We start from the raw sequence: 23965 nt of genomic DNA, 5'->3' as shown, positions 1-23965 counted from the left end.
GAACAGTGCTAGTGGTGCTCCTCATCAGTCGCCACGCTGACTTGACAGTGATTGGGATCGAGGCTGAGCTGCGTCGATCTCTGAAGTCGGCAGGTAGAATCGATGATACAAGATTGGCCTTGTAAACAGTGGCCAAACAGTGGTCCGTGGAATGATCTGATCTTTTCCCATGAGAGGTATCGTATCGATCATCATCTAGCTCCTGCTGGCATTATTATCTTTTTTTTTTAAACTAAACCGGTAGGGGAGCTGCCAATTATATTTTCAATAAGCAGGAGTAAAAACCCTAGACGGGTTACAAGAAAAGAAAAACCAACCACCGAACTCACTAACAGCTAAAACCACTGACAGAGTCCAATGTAGGATGTCGTTACCAAGGTTGACCAAAACAACATAGGAGGTTCCGACTTTGCAACCGTGTCATCTTTGCCGAGCTTGCCGCCACGCGACACGGCAGCTCCTACTTCAAACCGGATGCACCATCTAAACCTAGATGCTGCAAATGATCAAGTAGCTTCGACTTCCCACGATGAACATCAGCCAAAGCCGCCTAAGCGCCACAATCTATTTACGGCCAACAACAAAACCCCTAGAAAGAAAACGCAACGTGTCATCGTTGCCCAGTTTCGTCACCCCGACGAAGCAGCTCCGACTCCACCTAGCAAAATCAAACAAAGAGCGAGGTCGTCCACTGCAAAACAAAAGGTGGAGCTAGAAAGCAAAGGACTCATCAAAACCTAGGGCTGAAAAGATTCGAAGCAAATGCATAGACAATCAACGACATCCTTGTACGAATAAGTTTCTCCAAAGCGGTGCCCCCAAGGAGGACGCGACGTGGATCGCCGCCACCGCTCGTTCGGAAGCCGAAGCAAGGTTTTCACCCGGAGAATGGTAAGGAAAGGAGAGGGGTACGCTAAAACGACGCCTCCAGGGAGGGGAACGACGCCAAAGGGCGTCGCCGCCGTCAGCCAGCCAAACGGCTCAGTGAGGCTTTTGCCAGCGATTCCCTGTCCAAACCCACACAACCAATCCGCACAAGAAGGATCATCGCCGGTCGACTACATTTTCCCTTTAGCGATCTAGCCTAGGCCACTGCCACAGATCTTCTCGCCGTCGACGTCACGCCCACACCCGGTCTCCTTCCCCGCCTCCACATGCTGCCGCCAACAACGACGCACTGTCAGCCCCTTCGGTCGTGATGGCCTGCCAACCATCACCACCACTGGCGCCACCATCGCTAGCCGCCACCGTCGCCATCCGCCACCGCCGCCAGCCGGCCAGATCCGGCCTGGGTGGCGCGGATCTGGAGGTGCAGTGCGCAGCGCGGGTCATCAGCGTCATGGAGGGAGCGTCGACGAGGGCGGCATGCCGGAGGTCGTGGCGGCGAGGTCCTTGACGAGCCCGGCCGGCGTCGCGACACGCGCCGCGGCCCGCTGCCGTCGTCGCCATCTCCTTCGCCGCCATATCCGCCACCAGCGTCGTCGCTGCCACAACCGCCACCAGCACCGCCACCACCACCGTCAGCCCCCGCCGCCGGCCACCCCCCTGCCAGATCTGGCCGGACACGGCACGGATCTGGTCACCACCACTGCTGCCATGGACAGCTCCCCCGGCCTTCGAGCGCAACGTGGGCGAGACGAGGCCCCGCCGCCGCCGTCCTTGCGGCCGCGCGGCTTTGCCGGCGCCTGCTCAGGCGGCGGCGAGGCGGAGGAGGCGGGGAGAGGAAGGCGGCGGTGGGCGCGTCGCTTCCTGAGCCGCCTGGGGGAGGGCGACGCGGGGGCACCTGTGCATTCATTATTATCGATCAGGGAATTAGTTAACTATCTTTTTTTTAACAAACCGGCACTTAGAGTATGCCAATTTAATTGAATATAGTAGGAAAAAACTGTACATGAATAGTTTTATACAGGTTTAGAAGAAAAGAAAGCGCTCTAAGGCACTATGTTACATAGTACTTTCGCTTCTGTCATGGTCCAAGTCTTTGCCTTCTCTTTGATCTTTGCAACCAAGTATGTTGCCGATAGTTCTTTGTGTCTAAACACTCCCTAATTTCGCTCCTTCCAAAACTCCCATTATGCCAGGAGGATAAAGTTGCACAAGCCTTTCTTTGGTACCTCTGGGGTAGAGGCTAGATCCATCCACCACTCATGGACCGTCACAGGGTTATTTCAATTTGATGCCTGAATTTGCTCGTGGGAGATCCAAGCTGATATTGATCCCCAAATTCTCTGTGTACCTGTATTTCACTATTAGGTGTAGGGCTATCTTCAGAGTATACCGGCAGAATATGGGAAGTAGGCGTTGTTATGTCATCCGTGGGCCACGAGGTGATCCGACGTCTATACTATGTAACATGGTGCCTTAGAGCCCTCTCTTTTCTTCTAAACCTGTATAGTAAAACATCTTGTGAGCACCCACAGTTTTACGGTTGCTTTCTCGCCTGAACCCCACATCACAGTACATCGATTACGCCTTCTTTCTCCCGACAGGGCTAGTTGATTATCATCTCTTATCCAGTCTGCACGTACGCAAAGCTAGTGTAGGCAAGGAGACTCTTCCAGTAGTCGTTTGCTAGCGGTTTGCAGGGCAAGCACACGTTGCAGGCCGGCACGGCAGACTTGCGCAAATTGACGACGGTGCGAGCACAAGCTGGGCAAGCTGTCTCTCGTCTCGTCATGGATCTCGCTCGCACGGATGCCGTTGTCCATGGCATGAACATGAGACGGCGATGGCGAGAGGACGTACATGTGGGGATGGATAGATGGAGGAGACTGGACTGATCGATCGAGTGTAGTAGGACTGTACAGTACTGTGGTGGGGGGATCGAACAAGGATAATATGCCGGATGCCGACCTCATGCGCCACATGCCCACATAGCAAGCAGCAGGGTGTGTCGTCGCGGTCCGGTCCGCTGTTTGCAGCTAGGGGGGTTACGTTGCTGTCTGGAAGTACAGGTTGCAGGAAAGATCTGGAGAGGAAGCAGTGACAGCAGTAGCTTGGTGTGTTGCGTTATGCCAGGGGGCTTTGGAACTTGGAAGTTGAAAGCTCTCTCTGAAGAAGGATCTTCAGGTTAGTTGCAAAGGACGGAGCATATTCTTCCCGTACTGTGAGATTCGTAATCGACATTCCGACTGTACGCATGTTGTACTACTACAAAATGGAGTATGCGCCTAACAAATTGAGGATCTCTTGGCTAAGGGCCTATGTAGTTCGTGAAAAAAAAAATTTTAGGTGTCACATCGGATGTTTGACCGGATGTCGAAAGGGGTTTTCGGACACGAATGAAAAAACTAATTTCATAACTCGCTTGGAAACCGCGAGATGAATTTTTTGAGCCTAATTAATCCGTCATTAGCAAATGCGGGTTACTGTAGCACTTATGACTAATCATGGACTAATTAGACTCAAAAGATTTGTCTCGCGATTTCCCCCCTAACTATGCAATTATTTTTTAAATTTATATTTAATGCTCCATGCATGTGTCCAAAGATTCGATATAATGTTTTTGGGAAAAATTTTTGAGAACTAAACTAGGCCTAAGAGGAAGGTGATAAGTATCGAGGGTAGTATCATTTTTTATCTGTAGTATCATAAAATCGGGAAACTATCAGAATTTAGAAAGTATATACTTTTATATGGAATATAGAATATGTTGTATAAATTAAAGTATATAATATTAATTTTGATAAATTTAATTGGTTTTATGTAAACTTAACCATATTAATTCATATTATTTTGAATCCATCTTTTTATAAATAGTATTTTATAGAATCGTGGGGATCGTAGAATCGGTATACTACCTAAGATTTCGTATGATCGTGTGAAAAGAAAGATCAAAATACTATGAAAAGTAGGATACTAGATAGAATCAGTATCATTTTGGTTTGGTAGGATCATATAATATCATAAAATTGGAGCATACGCCCCACTGGCCAAACCTAAGATATGTTTAAAGAATGGGGGTAGTATATAACGGAATCCCGTTTTCGAATGGGATGATCCCGAGTAGGTATCAGGTGTGATACCTTTCAAGTATCAGACGATTCTACACACGTTTCAGGTGATACTTGCAAGTATCATGCGATACTTATCAGGTATCATGCGATTTCTACCACGTATGGCGTGATACTCGCGAGGTATCATGTGATACTTGTCAGGTATCAGACGATTTCTACCACGTATCGCGTGATACTCGTGAGGTATTATGTGATACATGTCAGGTATCAGTCGATTTCTACCACGTATCGCGTGATACTCGCGAGGTATCATGTGATATGCCTGTTAGGTATCAGACGATTTCTACCATGTATCGCGTGATACTTGCGAGGTATCGGATGATACCTACCAGGTATCAGGTGATTCCTACTAGATATAGCTGGGCATCCCGTTGGGGAGCATCCCGACTCGCGCGCGGCCGGCCTACTGTAGCCGTCCCCTGTAGACGAGGACGGCACGGGACGGCGCGGCGGCGGCGGGGAACGGCGACGGCGGCGGTGGGGGATGGGCGCGGCGGTGGTGGGGGGGGACGACGATGGCGGCGAGGGACGGCCGCGGCGGCGGGTGAGCAGGCCTGGTGCGCGTTGAGGGCTTCGGCCGCGTCGCATGGGTGAGAATCGTGTTGTGGAGGAGGAGCATCCCGTTGGGGGACAGTATCCCGTCCCGTAGCATTCCCGTTAAAGAATTCGGTCTGTGCTCTTGGCTAACCAAATCTAATACGGGAAATTCTGGTCATAAGGCCTCAGTTAACCGTTGACGGATTGAGCAGAAATATAGCACGAAACCAAGCAAACCTACCCTGCTTTTTTTATTAAGATATAGATATATATTTTGATTTCTGTTCGCATACTTTTTAAACCGCTAAAAAGGTACGTTTCGTACGGAAACTTTCTACATAGAAATTGCTCTAAAATATTAACTAAATCAATTTTCCAACTAGTAATAATTAAAACTTAATTAACCATTAGTAACTTTCTTTTTTTTTATGCTCTTACTTAATCTTAATCTTTATTAGTTTCAAGCACCACCTTATTTTCATCTTTATCCCTAGCTCGTCTTCCCCAACAGTCACTGGCTAAGTCCCAGCACAGTCGCACTCTCCTCCCATCTTGTGCCTCCGCTCCCTCCACTAGCTTGTAGGTGGCTGGCGACAATGCCTCCAGGCCGCTGAAGGAGAGTGCCTGAAGGAGGAGAACGACAACTACAGTTGTGGGATTGAGGAATTGCAGGCAAAATTTACTCTCAAAACATGTATCGAAATTGATCGGTCAGCTCGGCCATGACCGAAGACCGAACTATAAAAATGATAGAATATTTTAGGTTTTACGGTTTTATATTAAATTTCGATCTTGATTTTAGAGGCTGAAGTTTTGAGAGGACCGAAAAACCAAACAAAATTAATCGGTCAGACTGAATAACCACCCCTACTCACCCACGTAGCGATAAGAATGTGTGTTTAGAAATTGACTAGAGATATCTAATTAGTAGAATTTTCGTTAGCGCTTCTAATCTAAACTGATAAATTTGGTTTTGTTACAATGTATTGCCACAACGTAATTTTAGTTTTGCAGATATATATATATATATATATATATATATATATATATATATATATATATATATATATATATATATATATATATATATATATATATATATATATATATATATATATATATATATATATAGCACTATCATGTCATGTTAGCTTGTTGGTCCAGGTGCATCCACGGTCTAGTACCATTATTGCGTAGTTAATGGACGGAATAGCTGCTAGTGGAGATGGGGGTGTACTTCAGCAGTTAACCCCCAGAAACGTGATTAGCATCGGTGCAGGCGCCCCTCGTGCTGGTTAACCAAGGCGGGCGCCCCGTACTTACCCGCGCTAATGCCGGGTTTAAGGAAGTTAACACGTGATTCTGGCACACGCGTCGGGCCCGACCAAGTGCGATGGGATCCGTTGCGGCGCGGTCGTGACACTTGGTGCCCCAACTTGCCGTCGATCTCGCCGCGCTGTACTTTATCTTAGCTAATAACTCTTCTTCTCCCCCTGGAAAAAAAAATTAACAACCGGGTTTCTTCCTTTGAGGCATTGATTTTTGGATACTCTCTCGCTGGCTGCAGTGCAAGCGAACCAGTGCACGGTATTCAAACAGTCTGCAATACCTGGGTAAATCTGAGTCCTTTGATTTTGATCTGGCGAACATAATATGACTGTTTAAAACTACAGTCACCCTACTTATTGCAGCTGAACCGTCAAATTATAGCTTCTTCTAGGGATGGATTGGGAATTTTCTTACATGTTGAGTTTTTGAACACCTGACTAGACGATCTCACGATATACTACCTTCGTCCTAAAATATAGTAATTTTTAGCTATGAATTTGGACACACAAAAATTGCTATATTTTGGGACAGAGAGAGTAGTCAGATAGTTTTATCATTCTTAAGAAGGTATATCGAGATGATGGTTTTTTATCGTAAAACTTAATATCTCTAGTAGGTGTCTCGAAATATCGTACAAGTCCTGCATGTACTTTCTTAAGTACCATAAACTTCTCTACAATTTAAGTAGGGTAGAAGCACCCCCGTTGAGGTGTAGCTACCACAATTTTGGGTTCCTCAAAAGTGTGAGGTCGATCACAAGTTTACACTATCTATATCTAGAAACATCAATTCAATATTTACAATCCGTATGGCGCATATGGGCGTACGGTAGCTGGAGTTGCAAATACCGAATTTTCTCTTCCGAAGAAAGTGCAAATTCCATTGTTTATATATATAGCTGTGTCCTGTTATCATTCCATGGCTCACCTGTTGAGCTGGTAACCCGGTTTGGAGTCATCTATAAAAGGAAGGTAAAGGAAGTGACATGCCAGATGAAGTATAGCAAGCTATCCTACAGCCAGCCACGCTGCACCGAACCCTCCAATCCTTGGAACTTGAACCCCTTCAAATCACACCCAGTAGGCTACTAGTAGTACTTCTCTGCACCAATTCCATCGCCAATAGCAGCCACTACAAGTCTTACATCTCTCCTTTCCTCCTCTCTCTGCCATTGCTAGGAGCTTGCATTTCTTGGTAGCTTCATCAGCTAGCTGCTTTCTCCCTCCCCAATCTCTCATTCTTCAGGCCAGGATATGAAGGTAAAGGCTCAAACCATCGGTGTGATTAATCATTTCAGAGAGGTTAATAGATTTGAAGTGTTGGTAGTGTTGATCCATTTCTTGATGGCATCATGAGGCTTGGGTTTTCTCTGCAGATTTTCAGCTGGGTAGCCAACAAGATCAGTGGGAAGCAAGAAGCAAATCGGTTTCCCGCAAATTCTTCTGCGCCTTACCGTGAGTGTACCTGAACTTTCAGTTTCCTTGTAAATTCTTTCAGAACTAAGGTGATTGTTGTTCACCAGGCTTCATGCTGTTCTTATGAAATGTTTCCCTGTTCCTTGAGGGGAGAGGGAGAGTACGGACAGTAATTTGGAAGCCGTTTCCTAATTTGATATTTTCTTTCTGTCATTCTGCTGCAGTTATAATGTCTTTACCTCTTAGCAGTTTCTGCTTAGGCATCATTTGCCTTATTCATTTCTGGATACGATGATACTTTATTGCTTTGTCCTAATTTAATCTTTTCCTGCTGTCATTCTGCTCCATTTATGGTGTCTTTACCTCTTAGCAGTTTCCGCTTAGGCATCATTTGCCATGTTCATTTCTGAATATGCTGATATACTTTGTTGTCTTGGTAGCCATATACAAGAGTGAACGATTTAAAGGTTTCTCCTAATTGCTAGTAACAGAACGCTTTTCGCTCTGCGATTTTCTGGATTACCATCCCCTGATTCCTGAGTAACCTATCACAACGCCAATGTGATGGAGCAAACATTGATGTATTATGACAATGTTGTTTCTGATCCTTTGAGAAAATTTTCTTATATGCACTTGGGTGTTGTTTGGAACGCAGGAATTTCACTGGAAACAGTTCAATTATCGCACTTCCGGAAAAAAAATTCCTGCATTTTAAACGGCGCTTTAAGTTCAGTAGGAGTTTTCAATTTTATTTTCCTCTTCCCTAGCACGAAAAGTGAGAGATTTTTGTGCATATGTTATACCCCCAAAGGACTATTTCATGGCCTGATGCCCGCCACGCCAATATCTCTGTAAAGCACTGCTTCCAACTAGTCAGTATGGGTCAAAGTCTTGACTAAGTGCAACCCTGCAAGCAAGTGTTTCCAACTAGTCAGTATGGCTTCAATTATTTAGTTGATTTATAACCCCAACCCTCCACTTGTGACCAAGAAGAATTTGATTTGAGCAGACAATATCCTGACCTCGGATGGTTTCGTAAATCGTACTAAGGAATCAGATCTGAGCCACTAGTCCAGCTGGACTACAGTACATTATTTATCTCTCAAGATTACATAAAAAGACTACTATTGTACAGAGAATGCATTGTTTAAGTGGTAACAACTGCTGTGATAAGTTATTCCTGGTATACAGAAAAATGGCAGGTGAAAACATCAGGGAGTGGAGTAAGCATGGGCAGACATTGTACTTAAAGAGTGATAGGCCAATGAGAATCACTGGGTGTTTAAGGATTAAAAATTTGTGGTCCATGCTCTAGACATCCAATTTATGCTAATATGAACTTAGGACCATATATTTATGTTTGTTTACTGATCTTGCGGCTTAATCGAGTTCTAATGCGCAGGTGCTAACGTGTCAGATTGTCGAAAGGATGAATTCAGTGATTGGCCCCAATCATTGCTTGCTATTGGGACATTTGGAAATAAGCAGATTGAGGAGGTAGCTCAGGTGGAGAATTCATCCGACAATGTGCAGTCAGTGCAAGATACCGTCAAATTTACAGAGGAAGAAGTAGACAAGATACGGAAAGAATTCGAAACGCTACTAGCAATCAAAGATCAAGCAGAAGCTCAACGCTCGCATGATGATGACCAAGTAGGTTTACAAAAGCGTGCCGATGGGGAAGACAATGAGAAGCATATTAGACAGTTGATCAACAAAAGGATCATTGTAAGTAAATCAAAGAATTCGTTAGGAAAGAAAGGAAATACACTCAAGCCGAGATCAGTCGCTTCGTTGCTCAAGTTATTCATGTGTAAGGGTGGCTTTACCTCCGTAGTTCCAGAACCAAGGAACACATTTCCTCAATCAAGAATGGAGAAGGTACACAGTGAAATTCTTTTTTTCTTATGTAACATGATAAGTTTTACATACTTTCTCGTCCTCTTATTATCTTATATGATGTTCATTGCAGTTGCTCAAGGCAATATTGCAGAAGAAAATACACCCGCAAAATTCTTCCACGCTAGTTGCTAAGAGGCATTTGGACTGGAAGCCAGATGAGACAGAAATCAATGAGTGCCTGGAGGATGCACTGCGTGATCTAGACGATGATGGTGCAAAATGGGTCAAAACTGATTCAGAGTGTAAGTAGCATACTTGCCTATCATGAATTGAACCTTTTCTTTTGCCACTTTTGTCAATGGAGCAACTGACTGAATATGAACTTTTCTTGTTTCCAGATATTGTGCTTGAAATGTAAAGTTGGGTGAATATGTTAGTTCGTTCATGCCAGGTATATACCTTTCTTTGATCCCCAAATTTTCAACTCAACTCAAATGTGAATTATCCTTGATCTAGCATGTCTCTCTGTTTTGATCTGATTAGTGTGATTCCAATCTGCAGGTTCCAAAGGTCCTGGCAAGCTTGGGGTTTATGGTGTTACTACGTAATGATATAAATATGGGATATAGTTAGCAATGAAGCTCTATGATCATGTAATGCTCCTCCATTATTTCTGACATGAACCATCTGTAATTTGAATCATGATAAGGAGGTTCTGGGACAAAGGCCTATTCCATGTGTCTACTCTCTTCTGCCCTGAAACTGTAAAGAACGCATTCAATTTTTTCAACTATCTTCTATGACAATTGCCATCTGTTGATTCCAGAGTTGTCTGCCATATCCAATTCAATTCACTAGTTAAATTCACATCATCTCTAACACTTGCTGAATAACTGTTTGATCACCTGATTTCTACACTCCAATAAAGAGTAATAAAACGGTAAGATTGACAACGTTGTTGGTACAGTACGGGCAGAGCGTAATATCTTGTCCGTGTGGCAGAGAAGAAAACGCACATTCCATCCGTTGCAGGCACGGACGCCTGTCTGTGTTGCGTTGCGTTGCTGCTGTACGTTCTTGGGAGCTTGTGGTTGGACACGCTTGACATCGGCGAGATTCTGCCGGCCCGTACCCCGGCCATACGTGATGGCCGGGCAGGATTCCCTCGTCCACGAGAGAGCATGGCGCAACCGCTGCTCCGGTGAACCTCCCCCCTACGTTAGATCTGGCAGAAGAGCGTATTCTCGTGGCAGCTCCATCAACTCTCTCCTTGACTTACCTCAAAAAAAAAAAAACTCTCTCCTTGACGCAGATTAAGCTTAGCTCGACTAGTTGGATTACTTGCGGTGGAACCAATTCACCCAGATTGAAATTCTAGAATTGATACATATGTTCAGCTAATTATTTTTTCATTGTGGTGGAACCAATTCACCCGGATTGAAATTCTAGAATTGATACATATGTTCGGCTAATTATTTTTTCAATGGTAGGGTAGACGTACCTGTCGATAGCGAGACGCCTATAGTGACTTCGTCCTCAAAATATGTCGACCTAGTTTTCCGAAAGTACTTATATGAGTAGGATGTTTGAGTGTGTACGTGTTACGAGCGTCTGCGTCTGATATGTGTTAAAAAAAAAACTCTCCTTGACGAATCTACTGCACTGCAGAAATAATTCGCGTTCGTGCACTCCTCCATCAGACGAGTAGCGGTCCATTGATTGTGCGATTGTCCCAGCCACATAGGTGCGAGAAGGCCGGCCCAAAAATTCCTTCGCGAAAACGAGCCGATTCCGCTGTGAAATCGGCGGCCGCGCAGCGCCAGTCTGGGCCAGGTTTTCGCCCGAGTAGCCCACGCGGTTTCACGGGCGTGCGGCCCGGTTGCGCCAGGTTGGTGACTAGCCCACGGTCCACTGAAACGGGGATTTCACGGGCGCGCGGCCCGACCGGTTGGTTTCTCCCCACCGACGGCTCCGTGCGACCGTGATGATGGTGCGACCCGCACCGTGCGAGGTGGGGGACGTGGGGGGTTCACCGGTTAAAGTAGAAAAAGCGGCGTGCCGACTAGGCGCTCCGCCGCGCTAATCCCGGCGGCTAAAAAACGTGGGACTTGCTGGTTGCTGCTGCCTTCCGCCTTCCCCTTGGTGCGCGCGCGCGGCTACCGTGAAAGCCAAGCGATCGCGGCGCACGGTGCGGGTGTGCTCGTTTCCCGTGCAGAATTGGGGTGGTTTTACATCGGCGTGTGGCCTCGCCGCTCGGATCGCGAGAGGGCGACCGGTGCAATACTAGACACTACCTGAGTGTACCCTCGTGTTTAAGCTACTGCTCCTAGTGTTTAAGTACTGGATCAGTGGAGCATATATATATATGCGCTAGGTGTTTAAGCCTACTATTATGGTATGGTGACTGATCAGAAGCAACCTGGCTGGGACTGGGAGGAAAGGGAAGGGATATAGCAAGTTTAATAGTACAGCCCACTATTAGCTCCAAATCATTTATAGCCAATGTAATAGCCAATTCATACAATAGTTGCTTACTATACTATTAATATTTGGTCCCACCTGTTATACACACATTACGTCTTGGAGTTCGTGCTGCAGCTAGCTACAGATCTGTAGCCCGCTGCTCTTCTCTCTCTTTCTTTATCTTTTTAAAATATGTTTATAGCTGGCTTATAACCTACTATTGTATCTGCTCTAAAGGAGAAAAGAGAGGCCATGATTAAAGATGAAAGGTGCTTACTAGCTCTGTGTGGAGTACAGTAATTAATCTCCGTTCAATTTTCTTCTTTTCTACTAGGATCCAGACCCGACAGACATGATCGACGATCGTAGGAGCGGTTTCTGTTCCAAACATGTTCTCAGATTTGATCAGTGGTAATTTCTCATGTAATCTCATTTTTCGTTCCAAGTCTTATCTCATGCCATAGGGCTGATATCTTGTTTGGGCTTAGCAGCAATAGGAATATAATTTACCGATAAAACATTTATATATACGAACGATTTAGAAGACAAATACTTAAAAAAAAACTATGATGAATAAAAACCTAAATGCACCTTTAAAATTTGTTGGTGGCTTATATGCTGTGTGGAAAATGGTGAGAGGCTAAAAACGAAAAGGATAACACTCCAACATCACAAACAAGAAATAAAATAAAATGAGAACTTCACATATGCACCCACTGCATTATTTACTGTAAACTTTGCTTGTTCAAGCAGCAGAGTCCAGGGCCCTATGAGCAAGTTTAATAATATAGCCTACTACTAACTCCAAATCATTTATAACCAATGTAATAGTCAATTTATAGAATATTTGCATAATATACTATTCTCATCTGTCATACACACATCACATCTTGAAGTCCGTGCTGCAGATCTGCTCTTTTCTCTTCGTTTAACTCTTTAAAATATATTTATAGTTGACTTATAGCCTGCTATTGTATCTGCTCTAATAAGTGTAACTAGTCCTAGCTAGCCCACCCACCCTGGATTAGTTTTTAACAACATGGTTTACCCTGCCAATTGTCCCAATGTCCCATTGACCCTCCTCTGATCACCAAAATGAACCAACAACAATTCAACAACACACGGGGAGACACTCCCTCTCACCAAGGAATAAACGAGGTCTCTCACCAACCAAACCCCCTCCTACTCCTCCTCCCGTTTATTACCGCGGCTTCTCTTGGCCTCTTGCGGTTTCTCCCCGACCGAGCTAGCGTCCGCTTCACTCACCTCGTCGTCTTCACTTCACTTCACGCACGCTCAGATCCAGCCTCGCTTCGCTGCCCCCCACCTCCATGGCGGCCGTGTCGGCGGCGGCCGCCCGCCTGCACCACCTCCTGAGCCTCTGCGTGGCCGTCGCTGGGCTGCTGCTGATGCTGCTCGGCGGCGGGGAGGCGTCGGTGCACGAGTACCGCGGGCTCGGCTTCCTCAACAAGGGCAATGCGTTCATCCTCCACGCCGGCAGCGAGGGCCTCTACGCGCCGTCCTCCCCCGCGAATGCGACGACCGCGGAGGACGACGAGGATGCCGCCGCCGCCGCCGTGGCCGACGCCTTCATCCGGTAAATTAAAATTTGATTAGCTCGCTGTTACTTCCGCTGCTGCCTTGATCGATTTCAATCTGTGTTATTCCGCGCGATGTGGGGCTTCTGCGCTGGAGTCGGTCTGGCAGCCGACGACCCGGTGGATCTTGGGTGCCGCCACCTTGGGGGGCTCTGTAGGATGCGTGGCTGGTTTGTGTTGATGGGGTTTTCCCTGAAAATGTAGGAAATTCTTGTTTACGTTGCTGTTTGCTTGTGGTAAGTTGATCAGCTGTGGGATGGGGTGTGTTGCTCTTGGGTGAATTTGTGTGCTAGAAATGGGAGATCCCCTCTCTGTTTTAAATAATAATAATAATAAGATAAAATAAAAGAATTGTGTGCTAGAACGCATTGTGAGTGCTATGGAGAGAATTTCTTGTAAGCAGGTGTAGATTTGCTGGTATAGCTTGGGCGATTGAAGATGCTTCTGATTTGTGTGATGAGAGGTACTGAGCTAAGGACTAAGGTGGATAGTCAGAGTCAAAGTGGTTTTGTGTGAATAGTGATGGACTTCTATGAGCTCCATTCAAATTCATTATGACACATTGGCGCTAATCGGAGCAAGATTGATGTTGATTTGAACTCCAGATGGGCATTGTGAAGTTAATTGTGCTTGATCAGCTTGATGATAGTGTTGTCAGTTGGTGTAAGTGTGTAGCTAAAAGCCTAACACGACTATATGAGGAGTACTAAGGTAAACTTGTGAAGGATAATATGCATGGGATAGAACAACTTGGTAGGATCAAACAAGCTTTAAGTTTGTTTAAATTGTTCTTGGGCCAGCATACAGTGTCCATATATATTTAACAAGCTGAAATGATGGAATTGGTACTTATCTTTTTGGCTTTAACTACAGCCCCCTACCCGTACAGGCTGATTATGTTTTGAGTTTTGCTTACTACTCCCTCTGTTCCAAAATATAAGCATTTCTGTGAGTTTTAGCAGAAATTAAGGTTGGGATGAGATGGTTGTGATTGGTTGAGATGAGGAAGTATGCGGAGAAATTAAACGAGAGATCGGTGGTCGTGAATGGTTGAAATGAGAAAGTAGGTGGAGAAATCCTTCTATTATGGTACAAATTTTAAATCCTAGAAATGCTTATATTTTGGAACATAGGGGATTGTTAATTATGCTACAAATTGGAAACTTTTGTTTATGGAGATGTAGTTCTAGCATTTAAAATGTCCATTTTATTATTGTCATTTATTATAGGTGTATCCAGAGCTTGCAAATGTAAACTTAAAATGTCTCTCACTTTCTAGATTTGACAAGATTACGTTTAGGAGACCAAAGGATGCTGCAAAGGAAACTGGTTCAGCAATGGTTCAGATACTTGTTTTTGAGATAGAAGATCGTGAGATGATTGGTGGATCAGCATATGGAGGTCAGAAAGCTATTTGTTGTACCTCAGATCTTGCGAAGTTAGGAGCTTGCACGGAAGGTTCTGTCATCTATCGGCCATCACAGGTGAATCCTGGCTGGCCACAGTTGCTTTTTTCATCTTTTGATGGAAGTGACACGATTGCAACACTACCTTCAAGGATCATTCCTATAACAAAAACCGGGATGTACAATATGTACTTCATACACTGTGATCCATCACTTGCTGGTCTGGAGATAGAGGGGCAAACCGTATGGAAAAATCCTACTGGGTATCTTCCTGGTCGGATGGCACCTCTTAAGAACTTTTTTGGAATTATGTCATTCGCTTTTGTTGTACTTGGGATTTATTGGTTCTATCAGTACATGAAGTTTTGGCGTGAAGTTCTGCCACTGCAAAACTGTATTACTCTTGTCATTACATTGGGCATGCTTGAGATGTCATTGTGGTATTTTGAGTATGCTGAGTTCAACGAGACTGGTGTTCGACCAAAGGGCATCACATTTTGGGCTGTAACATTTGGGACTGTTAAAAGAACAGTAGCCCGTGTTATTATTCTCATTGTCTCAATGGGATATGGAGTTGTCAGGCCTAGTTTGGGTGGTCTCACATCAAAGGTGGTTATGCTTGGAGGAACATTCTTTTTAGCTACGGAAATCCTTGAATTGGTAGAAAATCTTGGTGCCGTAAATGATCTATCTGGAAAAGCTCGATTGTTCTTGGTTTATCCCGTGGCTATTTTGGATGCTGCATTCGTTGTTTGGATTTTTATTTCGCTAGCTAAGACCCTTGACAAACTTCAGGTGAGCAATATACTTTTATATTATTCTTTATCAACTCCTTTTGCCCTATCCAACTAACCTATTTCAGATTTATCAGTGCAATGTCTTTTATGTTATTTATTTCACAGGTAGGAGGTGACACAATGTTGACTTATTTAAAAATGAAAAATAACTAACCAGCTGTAATCGTTTTCTTGTGGATCACAGGCCAGAAGGTCAATGGCCAAACTTGACATTTACAGGAAATTCACAATAGCATTGGCTGTAACTGTTCTGGTGTCTATTGGCTGGATTGGCTATGAGGTACGTTAATGTGTATCAAAACCATATGTTGACTGTATTGAGTCCAAGAAAATATCATTGTCTTGCACAAAACTGGTTTTGCCTCACCCGTTGTAGAGGCTGCATACTTCAGAGTCATGTATTTGTTTTTTAAGAATCTAGTCATTTTATCTTGTTCAGAATTTAAGGTGCTGTGGTTGACATTTGTTGCAGATTTACTTCAAATCAACAGATGTATTCAATGAACGATGGCAGTATGCATGGATAATTCCTGCGTTCTGGCATGTCTTGTCTTTCTCACTTCTTTGTGTCATTTCATACCTGTGGGCGCCGTCACAGAACTCAATGAGGTACAATCCTTATCTTTTGGTGAATTTCAACCTGGATAATACTCAAGTTTTATTGTTTCATTTAGCATTTCATTGCAGTAGATGTGCTGAATGACTAGTAGACAGCTAAGAAAATGTTTCTCATCATTCAGTTGCACTGTTTATTTCTGACCTGTCATACTTTCCCTTGAAAAGAGAACATAAACCAACATTGTAGCTTTCGGTAGCATTTTTCTCCAGTGCATGCACTTAGGTACCATGTCAGAATTTTGAACCTCCCTGTATAATTTATGCAATGAGATCCTACACTATAGTAAGGTAGGAAATAGGCCCTTTGTTAGAAATGGGGAATCACATTTCTTTGGCTACCCATTTTAGGTTTACCTATGATGCAAGCGAAAACTTTGATCGAGAGGACAGTCTGTCACTAATAAGGCCAGGTCCCATTGCTTCCAAGAACGGGTGGAGTTTATCTTCTTCACCAGACACCAAAGCAACAAAGAACGTTACAGTTACATCTTTTGATGGAGATGACGAAGAAAACAAAAGGGAGTAGAAGGGGCACTGTGCATTTCATGAGGGAGAGAAGATACAGCCACATTCAAATTTTGGTATGCAGCAGATCACACTTTACTAATTCTAGTTGTCGGGATACGCCAAGGGAATTATGGAAGTAATCTTTATTGAATTCATTTCCTCCATATAGTAGTTTTTCACACGGTGCGCCACGTTATAGGCATCACTGTATGGATGATGATATATATGATAGGAACAATTTATCTATGCCATCCAGAGGATGTGTGGTGTATAATGTGTATTTTTGTAGATTTGATGCTGCTTCTGGTTTATGTGAACTCCAAGATTGTCATGTACGGTAGAAGAGAATGTTGTTTTTCTGTGTTTTATTTATTTATTCTTGATTACTAAGGCTGTGCTTTTGGGGGGCTGAGAACCCTTCCCAGCACGCGTGCAAAATGGGACAGTGGTTAGCGAAAGATTATAATGAGATGTGGAGTACTAGTATTAGCTAAACAAACTTAAAAAGTAGACTAAGGCAGTGTTTGAAGGAGGGTTGGGAAACCCTTCTCTCCGCCATGTATAACGAAGCACTCATTAGCATATAATTAATCAAGTATTAGCTAATTTTTTTTTAAAAAATGATCAATATGATTTTTTTAAAAAAACTTCTGTATATAAACTTTTACAAAAACGGCACCGTTTAGCCGTTTGAAAAACGTGCGTGTAAAAGACAATGGATAGGAGTTGGGAACAAAGTGCAAGGAAAACAGCCTCAGCTCGATTCATTTGTTTACGATGTAGGAGTAGTATGGTTTCAGTCTTTCAGACCCAAAAGAGCAGAGAATTTGCACTCGAATACTTGCTTACTCCACGTTTTTAGGGCCTATTCAATTTGATGTCATTTTCTATCATACTATTTTTTTTTTTGGTAAAGTTGACAAAAAAAATATGTCTACGTTTAGTTTGTTGCCAAATTTGATCAATATATAAGAAATTCTGCCAAAATTTTAGTGCCAAAATTTTGGCATTGCCAAAACTTGGTAAGGTTTATTTTGGCTACAATCTAAACATGCCCTTAGTATGTTAATGGTGAAGAGATTGACACGTCTGAACGTGATAAAGGAGCATGAGTCTGACCAGGTGGGGTCCACTGTCATGGACCCACAAGTCAATGGCCCATGTCCCTGTTTAGATTTCAATGTTTTTCTTCAAACTTTCAACTTTTCCGTCACATCGAACTTGTCTACACACACAAACTTCTAACTTTTTTATCACATCATTTCAATTTCTTCAAACTTCTAGTTACTTTTTCGTACCAGCCATAACCAAGGTATGTCGGCGACGTGATCAAAGTGGAACGAACACAACAGCACACCAATCAAACGTTGTTTCACTCTGATTGGCCCCCAACACGCCGCTGAACCATGTGAGCGACAATCAGACGGCCAGGCAGGCAGGCAGTAGGACGCAGTTCCAGTTCTCGCATGTGCACGCATAGGCATAGCTAGCCCCCCCTGCTGCTCCAACACACACTTGAGAATCGGTTGACGGCAACGGGAGGTTGCCTATGCACACGCTACTACTACTCCAGTACCTCCACATGGCGTCCCGTCCCGACCCGACCCCAACGCGACAGATGTGCCTCCAGCCTCCGGTTGCCGCCTGCCTGCGGCTGCGCCGACGCGGACGCGACCGGCGCCGCGCATGCAGCCCGATCGCGTGATTCGCGTCGTCTACCACCGACTCGGACAACCGCTGCTGGTCGCGGGATGCGGTTGGTTGCAAAAGCAGTGGCTCCTGTCTCTGCTGCCTCCCCGCGCTGCTCTCTGCTCTGCTCACGGGACGCACGGCCGCCGCGGCTCACGGGTGGTCGCACTGTCCTCGCCGTCGCCTCGTCGCTGTCTTTGCTGCTGCCTCCTCTCCCGGCAGGGCAACAGCTCCGGCGCGTGCCCGCCCCCGTTGAATCTCAAACTTTTGACAAATGGGGACATGTTTTACGGTGATCGAAAGGCATCAGAAATGAAACGCCTCCACCTTACGAAATACTGAGATGTCCCTGTTTTTTTTATATTTTTAAGCCATGTTGTCGTAAGGAAAAGGGGGACATTTCCTGTGAAAACCATCAAGACATAAAAAGTATTGTAGATTCATGAAAAAAATAAAGATAAGTTTTGTAAATTCCTGAAAGGAAAAAAAAATAGAGATATGTGTAGGTATGAAATATATTCTTACCAGTTTTCTCTCAAATGAAGTTGAGTTTGAACTTTAAATTTGGTATGAAAGTATTTCATGCCTATACCTATCTCCAATAATTTTTTCGTGATTTTATATAACTTTTAAATATGGTTTTTATGAGTTTTCACTTATTCGATGGTTGAGATATAAGATATGCAAGCAAACAAAGAATGCACAATGTTGATCGATTCACCAACATAAAAAAAAAATCTATGAATGAGTATTGGCCAACAGTTAGGTTGAGCAAACGAGAACTAACGTGTGAGCACATACCTCATAGATTTGTGTGCTGATGAACTTGAAATAAAATAGTATGTGAAACAGTCATGTGTGCATTGCAAAAAGAATATCCGAATAAGCATGTTTGCCCGGTCCATAAGGAAGGTTTACCGGCTAAAGTTTGCATGTTTATAGAAAAATATGAAGAATACATTTCAGAAAATTATTCCATGCCTGATTCCCATGACATCTGTCAGGGAGCCAGATGATGCTCATGGCTGATGACATGATCTGCCGAACCAATAGCTGGTTCACCTATACTTTCAAACCATGAAATCGGTTTATAGATCCATCATTGTACCTTAACTACTGATATAATGGACCTATATATACCAAAATACAGGTGTAACAAGCAACAGATCAGGCAGCAACTGCAGCTATTTTTGCTGTCAGGAGTCAGTTGCTGCAGAAACTCCACATATTCCATGCATTTCAGGCTTCCTATGACGTGTTGAGGGAGCAACAAAATCACACTTAAAATAACTCAATTCAACATAAGGGTCCTAGGATTAGTAATGTGAAATATGATGGTTATTGTTTTTAACAATCTGAAGCAACACTTCTGACAGCATAACCGTGCAAAGATTAGTAAGATGCAGCTAAATTATTAATATAAGCGGGAGAAGAATGGTGCAAAACCAAAATACTGTCAAGCGAGAAACCATCACACTTTTAATGCCACATCCATACAGCTCACTGCTTAACAGCATTACAGCGAGTCAGCGACCAAACATTACTCAATAGAGAACCATAACAGAAATCTGAATTACATCATCATGAGCAACCAATCATTACATCGCACCATAGCTATGTGAAGCATATAGTTATATCGAAGAAATCTATGTGAAGTTTTATGGTTTCCTTATTCCTCGACACATAACCAATACAAACAGCCCTCAAGTAATGAGTAGGAAGAAAGAATTACATGCAAAATTTTCTTATATAAAGACTTGTTAGTCCACAATTTAGAAACTCTTATAAATTGCTTAGCTCACCCCAACTGAACAGAATCTGAATTATCAACGCAGTATCTTTTTGGTATGATAATATCTAAACTACTACTGAAAAGATAACATCTCTCAATGATAATCATTGAAGCATTTTATCAGAAAATAAATTATGTGCCTCATTCAATAGTAGATCAAGGAGTAGGCAATTTGCCATGCACAAACAGAAAACTACATGCTTTACCTAATGCTGATACGATAATGCATATAATGCATAACATAAGTGCATTGCTGTTTTAAAATGGGATGCTACTGTCCTTTTTTTTTCATGTTAGCATTAGCACTAGTCCAAACTAGGAAGTTGCCTTAAAAGAGACTTTGGTCGTGTTTAATTCCACGCCAAAATTGGAAGTTTGACTAAAATTGGAAGTTTAAAAAAAAAGTCGGAAGTTTATGTGTGTAGAAAAGTTTTGATGTGATGAAAAAGTTAGAAGTTTGAAGAAAAAATTGGGAACTATACAAGCACTTTAAAAGAGACCTGATGTGGTAACCTCAAAAGTCAAAACTGATACTTTAAGGCAGAACATGGTCTTGCATAGGTAAAACCCAGTAACACAGATTTGTTTTTACATCTAATCTATGAAGTGCAATCTTAATATATATCTGAACAACCAAAAAGGTGACAAGACACTCAGTTAAGTGTCAAACAAACACCATGATGTTACAACTTACAACTGCGAAACATTCTGAAAGAACAGACCTATATGAACAATCTAATCATAAAAGATATGATGATAGTGTAACAAACGAACAAGGTTGGCTATAAAAGGAAGAACCACTAAGGAATTTGACAGTTTCAATAAGATCCTGATCCTGTTTCAGATTACCTCTAGTAGAAGAAATCATCACCAACTATACCCTTAAGTCTTGCTTTTCCCGAAGCATTGTAGAATACTAGGCAACCACACTCATCAGTCAACAATAGAGATCTTTTGAGTCTTCAAGCCACCTCTCATCCATGGGATCTTCTCCTGTTATGTAGCGAAGGTGGACAACCCTCAAAGAAATTTGTGACGGACGTCTCAAGGTCCTCAACTGAGTATTTGATGTACAACTCTGGGTGCCTTCCATTCTCTATGTGATGCCGGAACCGACCAAGGAAGGATCGATATGCTGGAAGAAGTTTCTCTGCTATTGATATCCTAAGCTCTTCTCTCAGCTGCGTGTCTGGCACATACCAAGCAGATTGAACCCTATGTGCCTCCTCGAATGCAGCATTGAAAGACTTGAAACGCTCCCGGAGTGCTGATTTGGATACCCCTGATGAAAAGCCCCCACTGACATGCAGACCTTCATCTCTCAGACAATTCAGGATCTTCAACCATGCTGTCCGTTGATAGCGAGTGGCTGCGAGCCGGAACTTACCTGTCAGCTGCTTCAAATACTCATCACCAATAAGCCCCCGGAGCTCCGGTGAATCCTTTATCTTGTGTGCAATATAGTGTACATTGTTCATGACGAACAAATGAGAGAGTGCCGCATCCTTGTAGAGTGATGCTTTGCTCTCAAGATTGTGCTCAAGAACCACAATAATCCAGATAAGATGAGCAGCAAGGGGTAACTGACTGTCAGGGTCGGCAAGGTCAAGATCAGGGAAGGATGGGGCATTCTCATTGCCCTCAGGAGCAATTCGGGAGCAAGCCAATGGCCGCGACACAATCAGCTCAGACAGTGTGGTTTTGTAGTCAGAAATGAGGCTACTGTAATTCATGACATAGCGAGTGAGAGGATGGATGGTACCACCAGGCACCGGAGTCTTCGACGGGTCACGAAGCACAGCGTTCTCAAATTCCGACAGTATACCACGCACGGCATCAGCGAGACGCGACCTGATCTCGGCAGCCTGCACGTATATGGATTCCCCGGCCTTGGATGCAGCAAAGATGTCGGAGACGTCAGGCAACAGATCGGCGATCGCGTCGTGCAGGTCAATGATCTTGAACAGCTTCTCCGGTGAGCGGCGGCCGATGCTGATCGCCTCGGCGAAGCCGAAGAGCTGCAGGGCGGCGCCCTTGACGGCTTCCGCGAAGGGAGCGTCGTGGGTGGCAGTGGTGATGGTAGAGCTGGAGAGGGGAAGGTCGTGGAAGATGAGGAAGCAGAGTCGACGCTCGCTGGCGAAGACGCCGCGGACGGCGGCGCGGGCAGCACGGATCCAGCGGCGGATCTTGGCCTCGAGGACTTCCCACTCGAGCCGCTGCACGTCGCCGATGCTGAGCTTCTCAACGCCGAGGCGGCGGAGCGCGGAGTCGACGGCCGGCTTGCGGACGGAGGCGTACACCTGGACGCACTCGCGGCCGTAGCCGGCGACGGCCATGCGGGAGGCGATGGCGTGGAGGTCGGAGATGGCGTCCGCGGGGAGGAGATCGATTTCTCGGATGCTGCGCAGCGAGCGGTAGCTGCTGCGGCGGCCGACGGAGGACGACACGGAGTCGTCTTCGTCCGCAGCCGCCGCTTCCTCGGCGACGTCCGCGGAGTTGGTCCGGTCGCTGCACATGGAGAGCGAGGTGAGGTCGGCGAGCGCCTCGATCTCCAGGTCGAGGGCGCGCGACGACAGCACGTGGCGGAACTCGTCCTCCAGCCGCGCCATCGCGACCTGGACGGCGTTGGACGCCGCCCCTCCGCCGCCGCTAGCCGACGAGGTGCGGCGCGGGCTCCCGACCGTGGCCGGGGACGGCGGCGCCAGCCGCCGTAGGTCATCCACAGCCCGGAGGAACCGCTCCGCCTCCACCCGGTCACCGCCGCCATCGAACAGCATCTGCTCGTCCCCGCCCCCGCCCCCGTAGGACGCCGACGCCGTGGAGTCCCACCTCATCACCACCCTCTCCGCCGCCTCCAGCTCCGCCGCCGCAGCGGTGGATCCATCCATCATGCTTCACCCCCCAACTCCCAACACACCCACGCCGCAGCACAACACCTCCACACTCCCGCCGGTACGGCGCGGGGAGGAGAGCCTTAAGCCGGCGGCGGCGGCGAGGCGAGGAGGCGAGAGGGCGCTGTGCAGTGGCCGCTTCGAGCGGCCGCTCGTTTTATCGAATTCGCTTTTTGTCTCGGGTATTTTCCCCTTGTTGCTTTGCTCCTTTGGGCTTCCTCGCACCACTAATTATCCAATTAGTGCGCGGATTAGTAGCAAAGCTGTGGAAGCGGAGACTTTTTATCACCTCCCAACAAAATAAAATACACTCTAAATAAAATAAATAAATAAATAAATTATAAATGCCGACGGCAACTGATTGGTGGGGCCCACATATCTGTCCCCACCGGCCAGTGAGTCCACGACTCCACGTCGTCTTTTTCCTTTCCCGAATGGATGGCTGCCTCGTGGGCCCGGCTAGTCAGTGGCGGTAATCCTGTACCGACGTGACTCGTCACGCCTATGGTCAATTTTCGTCATTAGTATGCATGAACGGCGGTGTGCTACTGTTTTGGTGTTAATCTTTTTTGAGACAGTTTATGAAGCAACATTATGCATAAATTAAAGCAGGTAAGCACGGCTGACAGCTCATCCAGTCGGTTCTTGACTGGACTGCACAACAGCAGCAGAGAGCACAGAGAAGAGGACAGCATTTCCGGTATGTCTGACAGCAACCAACTAGCAATGCAACCTATCGGCTAATCATCGATTAATCATGTACTTCTATCAGGTTAGACAAGAAAGAGAATTACCTCCTGTGTTTTTAATAGATTTCTTCATTAACTTTTTATTACACGTTTAGTTATTTATCCAATTAAAAAGTATGTAGTTATAATTTATTTTGTTGTGAATTAGTGTATCCCTCAAAGTATTTTAAGTATATTTTATATCTTATATATTTATATAGGAATTTTAAATAAGATGAATAGTTAAACATGTCGTTAACTCATCTACTATTAAAAACGATGCGAGTAATTCATATAACAGCGGATGAGAGAGATCACGATGGTCAGGCTACCTGAA

At 44.8% G+C, this 23965-nt stretch overlaps 3 protein-coding genes across 3 annotated transcripts; 2 read left to right on the top strand and 1 right to left on the bottom strand.

The window, feature by feature from the left end:
* The first annotated feature begins 7049 nt into the window (after nucleotides 1-7049).
* LOC4347169 (protein DEEPER ROOTING 1-like) lies at nucleotides 7050-9964 on the top strand. The gene is made up of 6 exons (XM_026020331.2): nucleotides 7050-7141; nucleotides 7258-7336; nucleotides 8700-9178; nucleotides 9270-9441; nucleotides 9538-9590; nucleotides 9701-9964. The coding sequence occupies exons 1-5, from the start codon at nucleotides 7136-7138 to the stop codon at nucleotides 9555-9557; spliced, it is 756 nt and encodes a 251-aa protein (XP_025876116.1). The 5' UTR covers nucleotides 7050-7135; the 3' UTR covers nucleotides 9558-9590; nucleotides 9701-9964.
* Nucleotides 9965-12830: 2866 nt separating this feature from the next.
* LOC4347168 (uncharacterized) lies at nucleotides 12831-16896 on the top strand. The gene is made up of 5 exons (XM_015757057.3): nucleotides 12831-13199; nucleotides 14480-15401; nucleotides 15588-15683; nucleotides 15876-16012; nucleotides 16370-16896. The coding sequence occupies exons 1-5, from the start codon at nucleotides 12934-12936 to the stop codon at nucleotides 16545-16547; spliced, it is 1599 nt and encodes a 532-aa protein (XP_015612543.1). The 5' UTR covers nucleotides 12831-12933; the 3' UTR covers nucleotides 16548-16896.
* Nucleotides 16897-20543: 3647 nt separating this feature from the next.
* On the bottom strand, nucleotides 20544-23080 carry LOC4347167 (exocyst complex component EXO70A1). Its single transcript, XM_015795690.3, has one exon. It carries the CDS (start codon nucleotides 22898-22900, stop codon nucleotides 20984-20986), a length of 1917 nt encoding a protein of 638 aa, XP_015651176.1. The 5' UTR covers nucleotides 22901-23080; the 3' UTR covers nucleotides 20544-20983.
* Between the last annotated feature and the right edge of the window lie 885 nt (nucleotides 23081-23965).

This window comes from Oryza sativa, chromosome 9 (genome assembly GCF_034140825.1).
Source record: "Oryza sativa Japonica Group chromosome 9, ASM3414082v1".
NCBI lineage: Eukaryota > Viridiplantae > Streptophyta > Magnoliopsida > Poales > Poaceae > Oryza > Oryza sativa.
The sequence above is the reverse complement of the archived record's forward strand: the minus strand, read 5'-3'. Positions and strand labels throughout refer to the sequence as shown.

Bases quoted from the DNA above. Each gene is read 5' to 3' on its own strand.
- LOC4347169 (XM_026020331.2), top strand. The intron at 7,337-8,699 runs GTGAGTGTACCT...TCTAATGCGCAG, and splicing joins AAATTCTTCTGCGCCTTACC to GTGCTAACGTGTCAGATTGT. The intron at 9,179-9,269 runs GTACACAGTGAA...TGTTCATTGCAG, and splicing joins CTCAATCAAGAATGGAGAAG to TTGCTCAAGGCAATATTGCA.
- LOC4347168 (XM_015757057.3), top strand. From the start codon at position 12,934: ATGGCGGCCGTGTCGGCGGCGGCCGCCCGCCTGCACCACCTCCTGAGC. The intron at 15,402-15,587 runs GTGAGCAATATA...TGTGGATCACAG, and splicing joins AGACCCTTGACAAACTTCAG to GCCAGAAGGTCAATGGCCAA. The intron at 16,013-16,369 runs GTACAATCCTTA...TACCCATTTTAG, and splicing joins CCGTCACAGAACTCAATGAG to GTTTACCTATGATGCAAGCG.
- LOC4347167 (XM_015795690.3), bottom strand. From the start codon at position 22,900: ATGATGGATGGATCCACCGCTGCGGCGGCGGAGCTGGAGGCGGCGGAG.